Source organism: Pseudorasbora parva, chromosome 8, assembly GCF_024679245.1.
Source record: "Pseudorasbora parva isolate DD20220531a chromosome 8, ASM2467924v1, whole genome shotgun sequence".
NCBI classification, from domain to species: Eukaryota; Metazoa; Chordata; class Actinopteri; order Cypriniformes; family Gobionidae; genus Pseudorasbora; species Pseudorasbora parva.
In genome coordinates this window covers 48,914,811-48,933,117 of record NC_090179.1, presented here as the reverse complement: position 1 = coordinate 48,933,117, position 18,307 = coordinate 48,914,811, and the positions used below count along the sequence as shown (strand labels likewise).

The 18,307-nt window shown below is 42.2% G+C and overlaps 1 protein-coding gene across 7 annotated transcripts in view; it reads right to left on the bottom strand.

Moving 5' to 3' along the window:
• LOC137084928 (cGMP-dependent 3',5'-cyclic phosphodiesterase) overlaps positions 1-18,307 on the bottom strand; it is a 165,176-nt gene that overhangs the window by 42,569 nt on the left and 104,300 nt on the right. For all 7 annotated transcript variants that reach the window (XM_067451491.1, XM_067451495.1, XM_067451493.1 and 4 more), the window contains 2 exons: positions 15,163-15,251; positions 1,111-1,220 (listed from right to left, as the gene is read on the bottom strand). In XM_067451491.1, the coding sequence (XP_067307592.1) occupies positions 1,111-1,220; positions 15,163-15,251 (199 nt within the window). The remainder of the gene's footprint in view (positions 1-1,110; positions 1,221-15,162; positions 15,252-18,307) is intronic.

Genomic DNA, 18,307 nt, shown 5'->3' with positions numbered 1-18,307 from the left:
CAGTGTTCCTGAGCTCCTGAAACGCCTCCATCTTGAGTTTTCTTCCGGGAAACTAAAACGCCACAACATTCCTCATTATAATAATGAATGGGCAGCAGCATAATGATGTGGGGCCTGATTGAGTCAGTTAGTCGTGTGTTGAATCTGCTGGTTATTGTAAGGGGCGGGACATTTCCCAAACTATAACACACAACTCCAGCTGACCAATCAGAGCCCAGTGTGCTTTTCAGGAGGAGGGGCTTCATAGAGCGAGAGCGTTACTGACAGACTGTGACGAGAGGAGCCGCAACAATAGAGAACATGAGGAATAATCAACATTCAAGCAGGAGAGCCAGAAAACTCAACATCAAAGCATAATATCTTTATCCAGTTTTGTGGTTCACATGCTGTGTAGATTTGCGCATTGTGAGAAAATCACACACACACACACACACACACACACACACACACACACACACACACACACACACACACACACACACACACACAAACACACTTTCTTTATGTTTGCGGTATAAGATTCTGAAAGCCTGTATTGTTACCCTGGTAAAAATAGTACTACATACGTACTTAGCGATAGTCACCATGGGAACCAGGAGAGAGAGAGAGAGAGAGAGAGAGAGAGAGAGAGAGAGAGAGAGAGAGAGAGAGAGAGAGAGAGAGAGAGAGAGAGAGAGAGAGAGAGAGAGAGAGAGAGAGAGAGAAACTAAAATCTGATGAAAGTGGGCTAAAAGTTCAGCAGTGTGGAGGAAAATGTCTCACTTTTTAAAACTTATTTAATTATAATATTGCCTCTTCCCTTTAAAACACCCCTGTGTGTAATCAGGGTCACTTGTTCTCACTCACACACACACACACACACACACACACACACACACACACACACACACACACACACACACACACACACACACACACACACACACACACACACACACATTCTGCATTTTTACTTTCTCATAAAAACTCCTCCTGTGTGATTTATAAGCCTTTTGTAAAGTGGGGCCATGGGTAATGTCCTCATATTTCACCCTCTCCTGTAATACCTGTGTCATACCCATGGCATTATACACATTTGGGTCCTCATATGGCACACACACACACACACACCTCGTTTATCCGGTGGCTGCGGTGTGCTCAGAGCGCTCCGGTGTGTGTGGTGTAGTTCTGATGAAGGCAGGCCGGCACACTGGAGTCTCTTCTGCTGGTTAACCGCGTCTCTGAAACACACACACACACACACACACATTTAATCTCTCGAGCTGAACATAAACATTAACATAAACACACACACATTTCATCTCTGGAGTGTGTGTAATGCAGGGAAAGACCCGGAGCAGCCAGAAACTCATCAGAATAAATAAACGTTTAATTACAGTTCCTCAAACTAGCGCTCAGTCTTCCCTCGGTGCGCTCCTCTGGTGTATTGATCCGTGCTGTTTTTGGAGGATTTCTGTCAATGTTCTCAACTTGACCGTACATTTCTCGTTCAAAATACGCTGTCTTGACGAGCAACACCACAAACTCCTGTTGAACTCCATAAGCCTGATATTGTTATATTATGAAATAAAACACAGATATTGATATTTATTATCATAAACATGAACTAAAGTGAAAATAAACTGAAGCCTACAGCATATTACTTAGAGCAGCAACAATACACAACACATTTGTTCATCTTTTGTTAATAACGTGTATTTAAAATAATACATTTCAACTGATACCTATTTTTAAAAATGCATTTTGGTTATAATTTATTCTGCTGCAAAAGAAGTCAAGAGACTTTCTGAGAAGAATTGAAAACGCGCTGATGTTGGAGAAATGAGCTCGTTTACTGTAAACGCTCCGGTGTTGTCGCAGTGCGCCGGTGTACACACACACACACACACACACACACACACACACACACACACACACACACACACACACACACACACACACACACACACACACACACACGGCCTCTGCTGGGAATTAAAGAAAGAATCAGTAAAAGAGGGAAAGTTTGATCTGTTCCTCTTTAAAGGGCTTTACAAAGAAAGCAAGCACAGCTCCACGCTGACGGCTATCCCATCATGCACTGCTGCTTTACAGCCAGAGCTATTCAGCTGAAGAAAACCAATTTGCACCCTGTCTGTGTGTGTGTGCGTGTGTGCGTGTGTCTGAGTGTGTGTCTGTGTGTGTGTCCCGTATCTGCCCTCAACCTGAAGTTTGTGTTGAGAAGCTAAAGGTCCAGAAGTCTGATTACAGGCTGACCGCTGCTGGATCCTTTTAAAGAGGATTTTACACTCATTCTCTCTCTCTCTCTCTCTCTCTCTCTCTCTCTCTCTCTCTCTCTCTCTCTCTCTCTCTCTCTCTCTCTCTCTCTCTCTGTTTGAAGTCTCATAAAGGTGTGTGACATCTAATCTTACAATCAAAGCCCTTCGATTTCAGCCTGACCACATCAAACGGGACAGACCCTTTTAACACGGAGGCAGAAGGACGGGATTCCTAAAAGGTTGAACACACACACACACACACACACACACACACACACACACACACACACACACACACACACACACACACACACACACACACACACACACACACACACACACACACACACACACACACACACACACACACACACACACACACACACACACACACACACACACGCCCTAGATGCCAAAGACTGATCGTTTCTCCTTCTGTATCGAATAGAGTTTCATACTGGACAGACCAGTGTGTGTTTAACAATCTGTCATCATGTCTGTCCTCCTGCCGTACAGTTATCCAGATTTCCGGAACATTCTTCAGGAGAGAGAGCGCGAGAGGGGGGGGGGGTGAGAGAAAGACAGAGATTCTCTCACCCACACAACAAAAAAAATCCTGTTCCATGTCAGTTCCCATGACAACATTGATGTGTCATTAGACAACCACACACACACAAACACACACACACCCACCCCCACGTTCCACTCCGACCACACTCACATACGTGTGGTGCGCATCTTTCTGGGGGCTCTCCAGAGATGTACGTTTTTATGCTGTACAAACTGTATATTCTCTCCCATTACACTAACCCTACCCCTAAACCTACCCATCACACACACACTTAACCTACCCATCACACACACACTAAACCTACACATCACACACACACACTAAACCCACCCATCACACACACTAGGATGCACTATGGGAGCGAAGGCTGGCCCTTACCTGAGGAACACATGGCCCCAGGATGCACTATGGGAGTGAAGGCTGGCCCTCACCTGAGGAACACATGGCCCCAGGATGCACTATGGGAGCGAAGGCTGGCCCTTACCTGGGGAACACATGGCCCCAGGATGCACTATGGGAGCGAAGGCTGGCCCTCACCTAAGGAACACATGGCCCCAGGATGCACTATGGGAGTGAAGGCTGGCCCTCACCTGAGGAACACATGGCCCCAGGATGCACTATGGGAGCGAAGGCTGGCCCTTACCTGGGGAACACATGGCCCCAGGATGCACTATGGGAGTGAAGGCTGGCCCTCACCTGGGGAACACATGGCCCCAGGATGCACTATGGGAGCGATGGCTGGCCCTTACCTGGGGAACACATGGCCCCAGGATGCACTATGGGAGTGAAGGCTGGCCCTTACCTGGGGAACACATGGCCCCAGGATGCACTATGGGAGCGAAGGCTGGCCCTCACCTGGGGAACACATGGCCCCAGGATGCACTATGGGAGTGAAGGCTGGCCCTTACCTGGGGAACACATGGCCCCAGGATGCACTATGGGAGCGAAGGCTGGCCCTCACCTGGGGAACACATGGCCCCAGGATGCACTATGGGAGTGAAGGCTGGCCCTTACCTGGGGAACACATGGCCCCAGGATGCACTATGGGAGCGAAGGCTGGCCCTTACCTGGGGAACACATGGCCCCAGGATGCACTATGGGAGCGAAGGCTGGCCCTTACCTGGGGAACACATGGCCCCAGGATGCACTATGGGAGCGAAGGCTGGCCCTTACCTGGGGAACACATGGCCCCAGGATGCACTATGGGAGCGAAGGCTGGCCCTCACCTGAGGAACACATGGCCCCAGGATGCACTATGGGAGCGAAGGCTGGCCCTTACCTGGGGAACACATGGCCCCAGGATGCACTATGGGAGCGAAGGCTGGCCCTTACCTAAGGAACACATGGCCCCAGGATGCACTATGGGAGCGAAGGCTGGCCCTTACCTGAGGAACACATGGCCCCAGGATGCACTATGGGAGCGAAGGCTGGCCCTTACCTGGGGAACACATGGCCCCAGGATGCACTATGGGAGCGAAGGCTGGCCCTTACCTGGGGAACACATGGCCCCAGGATGCACTATGGGAGTGAAGGCTGGCCCTTACCTGGGGAACACATGGCCCCAGGATGCACTATGGGAGCGAAGGCTGGCCCTTACATGGGGAACACATGGCCCCAGGATGCACTATGGGAGCGAAGGCTGGCCCTTACCTGGGGAACACATGGCCCCAGGATGCACTATGGGAGCGAAGGCTGGCCCTTACCTGGGGAACACATGGCCCCAGGATGCACTATGGGAGCGAAGGCTGGCCCTCACCTGAGGAACACATGGCCCCAGGATGCCCTATGGGAGCGAAGGCTGGCCCTCACCTGAGGAACACATGGCCCCAGGATGCCCTATGGGAGCGAAGGCTGGCCCTTATATGGGGAACACATGGCCCCAGGATGCACTATGGGAGTGAAGGCTGGCCCTTACATGGGGAACACATGGCCCCAGGATGCACTATGGGAGCGAAGGCTGGCCCTCACCTGGGGAACACATGGCCCCAGGATGCACTATGGGAGCGAAGGCTGGCCCTCACCTGAGGAACACATGGCCCCAGGATGCACTATGGGAGCGAAGGCTGGCCCTTACCTGAGGAACACATGGCCCCAGGATGCACTATGGGAGTGAAGGCTGGCCCTTACCTGGGGAACACATGGCCCCAGGATGCACTATGGGAGCGAAGGCTGGCCCTCACCTGGGGAACACATGGCCCCAGGATGCACTATGGGAGCGAAGGCTGGCCCTCACCTGGGGAACACATGGCCCCAGGATGCACTATCAATCAATCAATCAATCAACTTTATTTATATAGCGCTTTTACAATCACGATTGTGTCAGAGCAGCTTCACAGTGTCAAACAGGATAATATTGCGACAAAATTAGATTTGGCTGTACAGTCGTTCTGGAGTAAACAGTGATGTTATCAGCTTATTTTAATTTATCATATAGCGACAATGTTGGCAGATCAGTATTATAGTTTATAGAATTAAATAAGACCTAATTCATAGATTTTATTTGTATAATAAGTTGAATAACTTTAATCATATTTTTAGTGTCCCCAACTGAGCAAGCCAAGCCAAAGGCGACAGTGGCAAGGAACCAAAACTCCATCAGGGCGTGATGGAGAAAAATAAACCTTGGGAGAAACCAGACTCAGTCGGGGTGCCAGTTCTCCTCTGGCCTATTAACACACCGTGTAAGATTATTACTCTGGCAACCTTACAGGTCGGAAATCATATTAGATCGGATTATTCAAAATTTTCAGGGTATCACGGAAGAGACAGATTTATTTAGGATGGGGCGTCAATTACACAAGAGTATGAATACATGAAAGATCGGAATTATTGCGCCGAAGACGGGTTTGAGCATGTCGTGCCAGTGAGGCAAATTCAGAGGAGACACCATTTGACACGGCTCAGCAGACACTCCAGGATGCGTTGGTCATGTCCAGGCAGGTCCACCATCCGATCCGGACAGGGCCCAGATCCGGGATAAACCTCGGGATAAACAGAGAGACTAACATTAGCGTAGATGCCACTCTTTTTATGATGTAACGAGTACATCAGGTGTTATGGGAAGTGTTCCCGGTTCCGGCTGACCTAGTTAATGCAGCCTAACAATCAGTCAATTGATCTGAATAATGAAAGTTAAAAATGTTCTATGTGTATGCCATAGTAAAGAGATGCGTTTTTAGTCTAGATTTAAACTGACAGAGTGTGTCTGCTTCCCGAACAATGCTAGGAAGACTATTCCACAATTTAGGAGCTAAATAGGAAAATGATCGACCGCCTGCAGTTGATTTAGATATTCTAGGTATTATCAACTGGCCAGAGTTTAGAGACCGCAATCGACGTGATGGGGTATAATGCGTTAAGAGCTCGCTTAAGTACCGGGGAGCTAAACTATTTAGTGCTTTGTAAGTAATAAGCAAGATTTTAAAATGTATGCGATGTTTAATAGGGAGCCAGTGCAGTGTTGACAGAACTGGACTAATATGATCATACTTCCTGGTTCTAGTAAGAACTCTAGCTGCTGCATTTTGGACTAGCTGGAGTTTGTTTATTAAGCGAGCAGGGCAACCACCCAGTAGAGCATTACAATAATCTAGCCTTGAGCTCATGAACACACACACACACACACACACACACACACACTTATATAGTGCTTTTTACTGGTTTTGGACCAGCTGGAGTTTGTTTATTAAGCGAGCAGGGCAACCACCCAGTAGAGCATTACAATAATCTAGCCTTGAGCTCATGAACGCATGTACTAACTGTTCAGCATTTTGCATTGAAAGCATGTGCCGTAATTTAGATATATTTTTAAGATGATAGAATGCGGTTTTACAGATGCTAGAAACGTGGCTTTCAAATGAAAGATTGGTATCAAAGAGCACACCCAGGTTCCTCACTGACGACGAGGGCTTGACAGAGCACTCATCAAGTGTTAGACAGTATTCTCGGTTACTACTTGTGGAGCTTTTCTGTCCAATAATTAAAAATTCAGTTTTATCTGAATTAAGTTGCAGAAAATTACTATTCATCCAATTTTTTATATCAGCTATGCATTCTGTTAATCTTGTGAATTGGTAGGTTTCATCCGGGCGTGAGGAAATATAGAGCTGAGTATCGTCAGCATAACAATGAAAACTAACGCCATGTTTCCTAATGATATCTCCCAGTGGTAGCATATACAGGGTGAAAAGCAACGGTCCTAACACTGAGCCTTGCGGTACTCCATACTGAACTTGTGATCGGTGTGACATCTCTTCATTTACTGCTACAAACTGATAACGGTCAGATAAGTACGATTTAAACCATGCCAAAGCAGTTCCACTAACGCCAACATAATTTTCGAGTCTATTCAGAAGAATATTGTGATCGATAGTATCGAATGCAGCGCTAAGATCGAGTAACACTAATAGAGAGATACAACCACGATCAGATGATAAGAGTAAATCATTTGTAACTCTAATGAGAGCAGTCTCAGTACTATGATACGGTCTAAATCCTGACTGGAAATCCTCACATATACCATATCTTTCTAAAAAAGAACATAATTGTGAAGACACGGCCTTTTCTAGTATTTTTGATAGAAACGGTAGATTCGAGATTGGCCTGTAATTGACTAATTCTTTAGGATCAAGTTGTGTTTTTTTAATAAGTGGTTTAATTATAGCCAACTTAAAAGTTTTCGGTACATATCCTAATGTCAAAGATGAATTAATGATATTAAGCAGAGGATCTATGACCTCTGGGACCACTATGGGAGCGAAGGCTGGCCCTCACCTGGGGAACACATGGCCCCAGGATGCACTATGGGAGTGAAGGCTGGCCCTTACCTGGGGAACACATGGCCCCAGGATGCACTATGGGAGCGAAGGCTGGCCCTTACCTGGGGAACACATGGCCCCAGGATGCACTATGGGAGCGAAGGCTGGCCCTTACCTGGGGAACACATGGCCCCAGGATGCACTATGGGAGTGAAGGCTGGCCCTCACCTGAGGAACACATGGCCCCAGGATGCACTATGGGAGCGAAGGCTGGCCCTTACCTGGGGAACACATGGCCCCAGGATGCACTATGGGAGCGAAGGCTGGCCCTTACCTGAGGAACACATGGCCCCAGGATGCACTATGGGAGCGAAGGCTGGCCCTTACCTGAGGAACACATGGCCCCAGGATGCACTATGGGAGCGAAGGCTGGCCCTTACCTGAGGAACACATGGCCCCAGGATGCACTATGGGAGCGAAGGCTGGCCCTTACCTGAGGAACACATGGCCCCAGGATGCACTATGGGAGCGAAGGCTGGCCCTTACCTGAGGAACACATGGCCCCAGGATGCACTATGGGAGCGAAGGCTGGCCCTCACCTGAGGAACACATGGCCCCAGGATGCACTATGGGAGTGAAGGCTGGCCCTTACCTGGGGAACACATGGCCCCAGGATGCACTATGGGAGCGAAGGCTGGCCCTCACCTGGGGAACACATGGCCCCAGGATGCACTATGGGAGTGAAGGCTGGCCCTTACCTGGGGAACACATGGCCCCAGGATGCACTATGGGAGCGAAGGCTGGCCCTCACCTGGGGAACACATGGCCCCAGAATGCACTATGGGAGTGAAGGCTGGCCCTTACCTGGGGAACACATGGCCCCAGGATGCACTATGGGAGCGAAGGCTGGCCCTCACCTGGGGAACACATGGCCCCAGGATGCACTATGGGAGCGAAGGCTGGCCCTTACCTGGGGAACACATGGCCCCAGGATGCACTATGGGAGCGAAGGCTGGCCCTTACCTGGGGAACACATGGCCCCAGGATGCACTATGGGAGTGAAGGCTGGCCCTTACCTGGGGAACACATGGCCCCAGGATGCACTATGGGAGCGAAGGCTGGCCCTTACCTGGGGAACACATGGCCCCAGGATGCACTATGGGAGCGAAGGCTGGCCCTTACCTGAGGAACACATGGCCCCAGGATGCACTATGGGAGCGAAGGCTGGCCCTTACCTGAGGAACACATGGCCCCAGGATGCACTATGGGAGCGAAGGCTGGCCCTTACCTGAGGAACACATGGCCCCAGGATGCACTATGGGAGCGAAGGCTGGCCCTCACCTGAGGAACACATGGCCCCAGGATGCACTATGGGAGCGAAGGCTGGCCCTTACCTGGGGAACACATGGCCCCAGGATGCACTATGGGAGCGAAGGCTGGCCCTTACCTGAGGAACACATGGCCCCAGGATGCACTATGGGAGTGAAGGCTGGCCCTCACCTGAGGAACACATGGCCCCAGGATGCACTATGGGAGTGAAGGCTGGCCCTTACCTGAGGAACACATGGCCCCAGGATGCACTATGGGAGCGAAGGCTGGCCCTTACCTGGGGAACACATGGCCCCAGGATGCACTATGGGAGCGAAGGCTGGCCCTTACCTGGGGAACACATGGCCCCAGGATGCACTATGGGAGCGAAGGCTGGCCCTCACCTGGGGAACACATGGCCCCAGGATGCATTATGGGAGCGAAGGCTGGCCCTTACCTGGGGAACACATGGCCCCAGGATGCACTATGGGAGCGAAGGCTGGCCCTCACCTGGGGAACACATGGCCCCAGGATGCATTATGGGAGCGAAGGCTGGCCCTTTCCTGGGGAACACATGGCCCCAGGATGCACTATGGGAGCGAAGGCTGGCCCTCACCTGGGGAACACATGGCCCCAGGATGCATTATGGGAGCGAAGGCTGGCCCTTTCCTGGGGAACACATGGCCCCAGGATGCACTATGGGAGCGAAGGCTGGCCCTTTCCTGGGGAACACATGGCCCATGTGATGGACAGAGGTGAACCGGCGACAGGATCATGGGCGGCTAAGGTTCACTGATTCACGCTTAGAGACTATATAAGAAAGAAATTGAACTTTACAATGGTATGACTTTGAGTAAATGTTGATTTTTGAGTGAATTACTTCTTTAATATCTAGAGTCTCGTTAGATTCGTCAGTCTGTTCTCTTTCATGTCTCCGCTTTTTCTCTCTCTCTTTTTTCTCATGCTAATGGCTGATGAAAGCATTGTGTTTCTGATAAACGGCTTTACGCTGCACACCTGCACTCCACACACATCTAATGGCATTCAAATGCTCACGTCTCTATTATTCTGTGCTTCGCTGATAACACACACACACACACACTGACCTGTCGCTCTGATCAGCGAGGGTTAAATGTGTTTTTCCTCTGTGAATGTTACTGCACACTCAATAACCGCAATCAAAGGTGTCGTTTCAATCGCATTATCATCACACAACAGCAGATGCATTTCAATGCCTGTGTGTGAGGTCTGAATAAGAGTGTGAATTAATGATAGAGTTTCATTGCTACACTTTTAAACTCCTTCTGCGGGGTATTAACACACAAACACACACTGAATAAAGCCATTCCACACGTGTTCATCGCTCTCTGCTCAATTGAAGCGTGACGGATCATCTGTGATAAAGTGCACATATTCATGCCATTTTCACTGTGTTACCACGGTAACTGACTACAGGTCGCTATTTCAGGCGGTTTGGAATCTATAGATTGAATTTCTGAATGACTCACATCCAAGTCTCGGCTGATTTATAAAACCTCCTTCTTCAGAGGAGAAATTAATCTGCGGATTATTGTTCTGTTGGAATTAGCAGGTCCATAGCTGTCAACATTCAACACTCAAAATAAGAGAGAGTTCCCCGAATCCATCCCAAAATAAGGGATTTTTTTTTACACGATTCTTACCCACAAACTAAAAAAAAAAAAAAAAGCACTAATCATACCAGCTACACAATATATATTATAGAATGACAGACCAATGGATATGTTTAAAGTTCTTCATGAACAAAGTACATTTTTGTAATTTTGTAAACCGTTCACATTTTAATCGGTACCCAACGATACCATTTTTCGGTACTTAATAACTGTAAAGAAACTGTAAGTAATTTATTATTGACATTAGGCATGATTTGCCTTGGTCTGCCATTTTTTCTGTGGAGTTTGTTTACTGTAATATTTACCAGTAAAGAGTTATAGCTACTTAATTAATTGAATTCATAAAAACAACCATATTATTATTATTTTTTTAAATATAATTTCTATGAAAATATGTCCCACAAATTCTGTGTTGTGTATTTTCTGGTAATCAAATGAAGACATAATATTAATTTTTGCTTAATGAAACTTGAAACTGAGCTTTATAATGTTAAAATTAAAACATGTAATGATATAATACTTAGAAAACTAGGTTTCGATAGTTTATAATTATTACATTATTGTTAGTATTATTATTTCACTGAGATGTCTTTAACTCTACTGTACAACAGTGATATATTTCTCAAGTAAAACGAACTTTTATTTGGACGGGTTGCTGTGAATACCTTTTAGTTTCTGTGTGTTTATGATATGACGATAGTTTTTCTCAAATTAAACGGTAAAATGCACATGAAGTGACTCTCAGAGCGGCTCTGGAGATGACGGATATGCGTTTATGTGTGAGATGGAAACGTGATTGTCACGCGCAATTCTCTGTGTGTGTGTGTGTGTGTGTGTGTGTGTGTGTGTGTGTGTGTGTGTGTGTGTGTGTGTGTGTGTGTGTGTGTGTGTGTGTGTGAGGTAAAATACGGGAAAATACTAAAACGGGAAAACAACGGGAAAAGAGCTAAAATACGTGAGAAACCCGTAAAAAACGGGAGTGTTGACAGCTATGCAGGTCGGTTCAACGCTTGATAGAAGCACATGTTGAAAATAAAACTAAATTTAAAAAAAATTGGAGTAGAATTGAATCTGAAATCATTTTGACTCGGAAATTGCCACATTTCGCAAATAATTAGAAAGAAATGTAAGTGACACAATTAAATTTTGACGTAGAAAGACTGAAATAGTATTTTTTGGATTTGCGGGGGAAATGCGTGTAGAATTGTCTTCAGAAATGGCAAAATTTTGCAAATAATTAAAAATGAAACTCAAGAGATTTTTACGTAGAAAGAGTGAAATAGTATTTCTTAAAAAAAAATTTGTAAAATTTCCTTTGCAACTATTTTCAATCAGACATTGCAAAATTTTGCAAATAACTACAATACAACTCAAGCGACGATGGACTTTTGAAGTAGAAAGATTGAATTTTTTTTTATTCTACACCATTTTTTTAAAGAATTACTATTCCAGTCATTCTACTTGAAAATTAGATTTTCACTAGAGTTGTATTGTAATTATTTGCTAAATGTTTGCTAAAGTCTACACAGTTTTTTCAGTGTACATTTTAAAATAAAATACCATTTCAGTCTTTCTACTTCAAAATTCCATTGTCACTTGAGTTTCATTTGAATAATTTGCTAAATTAAAGACTGAAATAGTATGTTTTGAAAAATGCACTGAAAAAAATTGATTTAGATTTTTTTTTTAAAAACTTTCACTCAGAAATTGCAAAAAAAATTGCAAAGAAATTCAAATAACGCCAAATTCAACAAAAACTGAAATAATTTTTTGAAAAACATAAAAAATGTGAGTAGAATTTACTTCCGAAATTTCAAAATTTTGCAAATAATTATAAACTCAAGTGATACAATGAAAATGTGAAGAAGAAAGACTTAAATAGTATTTTTTGGATTGGGGGGGAAATGCGTGTAGAATTTTCTTTAGAAATGAATTTTTTTTGCAAATAATTAAAAATGAAACTGAAGAGATTTTTACGTAGAAAGAGTGAAATAGTATTTCTTAAAAAAATTGTTGTAAAATTTCCTTTGCAACAATTTTCACTCAGACATTGCAAAATTTCGCAAATAATTACAATACAACTCAAGCGACGATGGACTGTTGAAGTAGAAAGACTGATTTTGTTTATTCCACACCATTTTTTAAAGAAAATACTATTTCAGTCTTTCTACTCCCAGATTCCACTGTCACTCGAGTTTCATTTGAATAATTTGCTAAATTAAAGACTGAAATAGTATGTTTTGAAAAATGCACTGAAAAAAATGGCTTAGAATTTTTTTTAAACAACTTTCACTCAGAAATTGCAAAAAAATTGCAAAGAAATTCAAATAACGCCAAATTCAACAAAAACTGAAATAGTATTTTTTTTAAAACACAAAAAATGTGAGTAGAATTTTCTTATAAACAATAAGACTTATAAGACAATAACAAATAATTATAAACTCAAGTAATACAATGAAAATGTGAAGAAGTATTTTTAAAAAAAAATGCACTCTAAAGAAATTGGTGTAGAATTTTCTTTACAACAATTTAACCTTTTTTTCTTTTACAAATAATTAGAAAGAAACTCAAGTAACACATTGGAATTTGGGAGTAGAAAGACTGAAATTGTATTTTCTTGAAAAACATACTCCAATAATCTTTGCTTAATCAACAACTTTGAAATGTTATTTTATTTTAAAGTGCTCTCTAATAATCTTTACTTACAATTTGTAAAAAGCTTCTTTTTTAACACTGTACTCAAAATCGCACACAATCCAGAGTGTTTCATAATCTAGTAATATAATTAGTAATATAATACTTACAAATATTTTAGAATCACTTATAAATACGATTATCGCGTTATTTTGACGATTGATCAGTCTGATTGTTTGTGATGAACAAAGTGAACAATAGCCTTTAATATGGCTTAGATACAATTATTCATGTTTTATTTGTGTCAGAAACAAACTTTAGATGAAGATGACAGTCTCTGTGTGAAGACCTGGAGCTTTAGAAACACTTTTCCCATCAAACAATAGTCAGCGAGAGATCACGGGATAATCCCTCACTGCAGGAGGGGATCGAGCCATCTCACACACACACACACACACACACACACACACACACACACACACACACACACACACACACACACACACACACACACACACACACACACACACACACACACACACACACACACACACACACACACACACACACACACACACACACACACACACACACACACACACACTATCTTTCTCTCTCGTCTCTGAGATAACAACTCAATTTACCCTCGGAGACCGCTCAACAACAGCTGTTTATCTGCAGAAGAGTGTGTGTGTGTGTGTGTGTGTGTGTGTGTGTGTGTGTGTGTGTGTGTGTGTGTGTGTGTGTGTGTGTGTGTGTGTGTGTGTGTGTGTGTGTGTGTGTGTGTGTTTGTTTTTGTGAAATATCAGGACACAAATGTGCCATGGGTATGACACAGGTATTACAGGAGAGGGTGAAATATGAGGACATTACAGTGTAAGGGGATAGAAAATACGGTTTGTACAGTATAAAACCATTACGCCTATGGAGAGTCCCCATATTTCACAAAAACAAACATGCGTGTGTGTGTGAGTGTGTGTGTGTGTGTATGTGTGTGTGTGTGTGTGTGTGTGTGTGTGTGTGTGTGATGTCAGCGAGATGGCAGCTCCGAACTCAACAGCAAAAATAACTTCATTTTCATTCTCAATAGAGCTGTCACGGAACTGCACCAAATGTCATAGTGTGGCCGTTTGGGTCTAATAAGGTACAGCTCTATATATATATCTCTATGATGTAATGCTCAAAATGGCTGACACTTGGATCTGGTTTCCCTCGGCAACCTGGAATATAACTGTCAATCACTGCAAGAGGCCAATTAATTAGAGAGGGGGAGAAGTGGGCGGATCTCACTCTGGGAGGGGGGGGGGGGGGGGCTGTAGGTTTGATTGACAGCTTGACATCAGAAGCATTAGCATAATGAAAAAGAGTCATAGTGAGGTCAGACGAAAGAGAAAAGTCCGTCGGCGTTAATGATACGCGCATTGATTAATCCTGAACACTTTAATGATAGAAACACACGAGAGGTCAGAGGTCAGACGTGATTGACGCGTGTCATTTATTACTGATCGACTACTGATAAACTACTATTTGACATATTAGTTTGTCATAATTCCAACTTTTAAGGTTATAACGTAATTTTTTTATCATAATTATAATTTATTATAGTTAAGTATGTCATAATTTTAACATAATCATGACTTTTCATGACTGTGGGATTGTTTGTTCTACAAAAGTACGTTTTATTATCGTTAACTAAAACTAAAACCATAAAAATTGTTTTTTTACTCAAAACAGATTTTATTTCACAAATTAAATCAACTAATAAATAAAACTTAAAATTTATAAAAACTAACTAGACATTTTAAACTAGTAAAACTTTGAAATTGTAAAATAAATTTAAAATATAAACTATACGTAGTTTTTCTGTAATTCATTAAATGCCAAATGTAGTTTAACACCAAATATAGTGAGATGAATGTAAAATAAAAACCGCTGGATGACGGCATCCGCCGCAGGTGATTAGCATAAGCCCCGCCCCTTACCTGAGCTGCCCCTCCATTGGCAGATCATGGGGCGGATCTTCACACCGCAGCCGAGACTCCGCCTCCAACAGGTACACACACACACACTCCTGCAAAACACAACACAAGACACACTTGAGAGCCCGGTCCATCATAATTTATCAGAAATAATAGATCATAAATTACATTTAGTAAATCATACTTGCAACTTTTTGTCATCATTTTGACTTTTTAATCTCATTTATCAATTTAGTATTTCACAATTTCCACTTTTTCCATAATTTAGCATTTTCATCTCATTTAGTATGCCACAATTTTTATATTTTATCATAATTATGAATTTTAATGTCATAATTTTGCATTCTCTCCTCATAATTATGATTTAGTATGTCACAATTTATACATTTTTTTCATAATTATGAATTTTAATGTCATAATTTTGCATTTTCATCTCATAATTACGATTTTGTATGTCACAACTTTTAGATTTTGTCATAATTATTAATTTTGATGTCATCATTTTGCATCCTCACCTTATAATTATGATTTAGTATGCCACAATTTATACTTTTTTTTCATAATTATGACTTTTAATGTCATAATTGTTGATTGGTTTCTCATAATTATGATTTAGTATGTCACAATTTATACATTTTGTCATAAATAAGACTTTTAATGTCATAATTTTTCATTTTTATCTCATTTAGTATGCCACAATTTTTACATTTTGTCATAATTATGAATTTTAATGTCATAATTTTGCATTTTCACCTCATAACTATGATTTACTATGTCACAATTTATACATTTTGTCATAAATAAGACTTTTAATATCATAATTTTCCATTTCTATCTCAATTACTATGCCACAATTTTTACATTTTGTCATAATTATGAATGTTAATGTCATAATTTTGCATTTTTACCTCTTAATTATGATTTTGTATGTCACAACTTTTAGATTTTGTCATAATTATTAATTTTAATGTCACCATTTTGCATTCTCGCCTCATAATTATGATTTAGTATGCCACAATTTATACATCTTGACATAATTATAACTTTTTAATGTCATAATTTTTCATTTTTATCTCATAATTATGTTTTAGTATGTCACAACTTTTACATTTTGTCATAATTAAGAATTAATGTCCTCATTTTGCATTTTCATCTGATAATTATGGTTTAGTATTGTCATAATATTAACTTTAATGTCATAATTCAACATAATACAATCAAGTCATTTCAACTTAAATTACATTAAACACTTTAGCGTTCTTTAGTGATTCTGTGCATCCGTTCGGTACTAGGTATATACTGGTATGATATATATTTAATCTTAAATCTAAAACTGCTGACCAGAAAGCATATCTGCATGTGCAAACATGAATGCTTTTCAAAGCATCACTAATCTGCCACAATAAACGAGGAAATTCAGAGCAAGTCCGATCACGCTACACACGCAAAGACATCAGAGTGCTCCAATGAACCATACTCATTTACTGATGAACCTTAAAAACATAACAGGCCACTAATATGAAAATATGCTTGAATTAAACATGAAATATTTATGAATGTAAGTAAGTAAGGAAGCCTTGCTCTGGTAAGTCATAATGATGAGATAAAAATGTAAATTATGACATACCACGTAACGCTAATACTACATTTAGAAACTATGACATACTAAGTCATAATTATGAAAAAAAAATACATTACAATATACTATCATAATTATGAGATAAAAAGTTGAAATTATAACATACTAAGGCCTAATTACAACAAAAAGCCAACATTTTGACATAAAAGTCAAAGTAATTTAAACTTTTTAAGTCATATGTTTGACTTTAATATCATATCAGTATTACATAATTTAAAAAAAAATCATAATTATGACACAAAAAGTAAAAATTGACGTGTCATAATTATGACATTTTATCTCATAATTAAGGCTTTTTATATTATAATTTAAACTTTTTAAATCATGCGTTTTACTATAACCTCATATTTGATATATGAGGTTATAGTAAAACGCATGATTTAAAAAGTATGAAATTATGAAAATTATGGTATTTCATAATTTCAACATTGTAAGTCACAATTTCCAGCCACTCAGTATGCCATAATTATGAATTACCAGAGCATGATATGGCAGAAAGGGCTTCCAAAAATATGAAACACAGTGTGTGTGTGTGTGTGTGTGTGTGTGTGTGTGTGTGTGTGTGTGTGTGTGTGTGTGTGTGTGTGTGTGTGTGTGTGTGTGCGTGTGTAAGAGATAGATCGAGAGAAAGAGAGAGAGAGATGCTGTCATCTGTCTGAAGCGTCCTTGAGTGTGTATCGCTGTTAGAAAAATAATCAATATAAGAAACAGCACTCAGATATGACTGCATCAGTGTGTGTGTGTGTGTGTGTGTGTGTGTGTGTGTATGTGTGTGTGTGTGTATTTTCTCAGCACTTCCAGCAAAAGCACTCCTGAGACTGCTGCAAATGCAACATCAATAAAGCCAACAGGAGAATGTATTTTCTCTCTCGGAAGACACTCAGAATGCTGATGAAGATGGAGCCGCGTCTCAGACTGAATCTGAATGAGATTTGACCCTCCTGCCTCACCGCACACACACACACACACACACACACACACACACACACACACACACACACACACACACACACACACACACACACACACACACACACACACACACACACACACACACACACACACACACACACACACACACACAAACACACACACGTTTGTTTTTGTGACATATGGGGACATTCCATAGGCGTAATGGTTTTTATACTGTACAAACCGTATTTACTATCCCCTTACACTGCCCCTAAACCTACCCATCACACACACACACACACACACACACACACACACACACACACACACACACACACACACACACACACACACACACACACACACACACACACACACACACACACACACACACACACACACACACACACACACACACACACACACACAAACACACACACGTTTGTTTTTGTGACATATGGGGACATTCCATAGGCGTAATGGTTTTTATACTGTACAAACCGTATTTACTATCCCCTTACACTGCCCCTAAACCTACCCATCACACACACACACACACACACACACACACAAACACACACACACACACACACACAC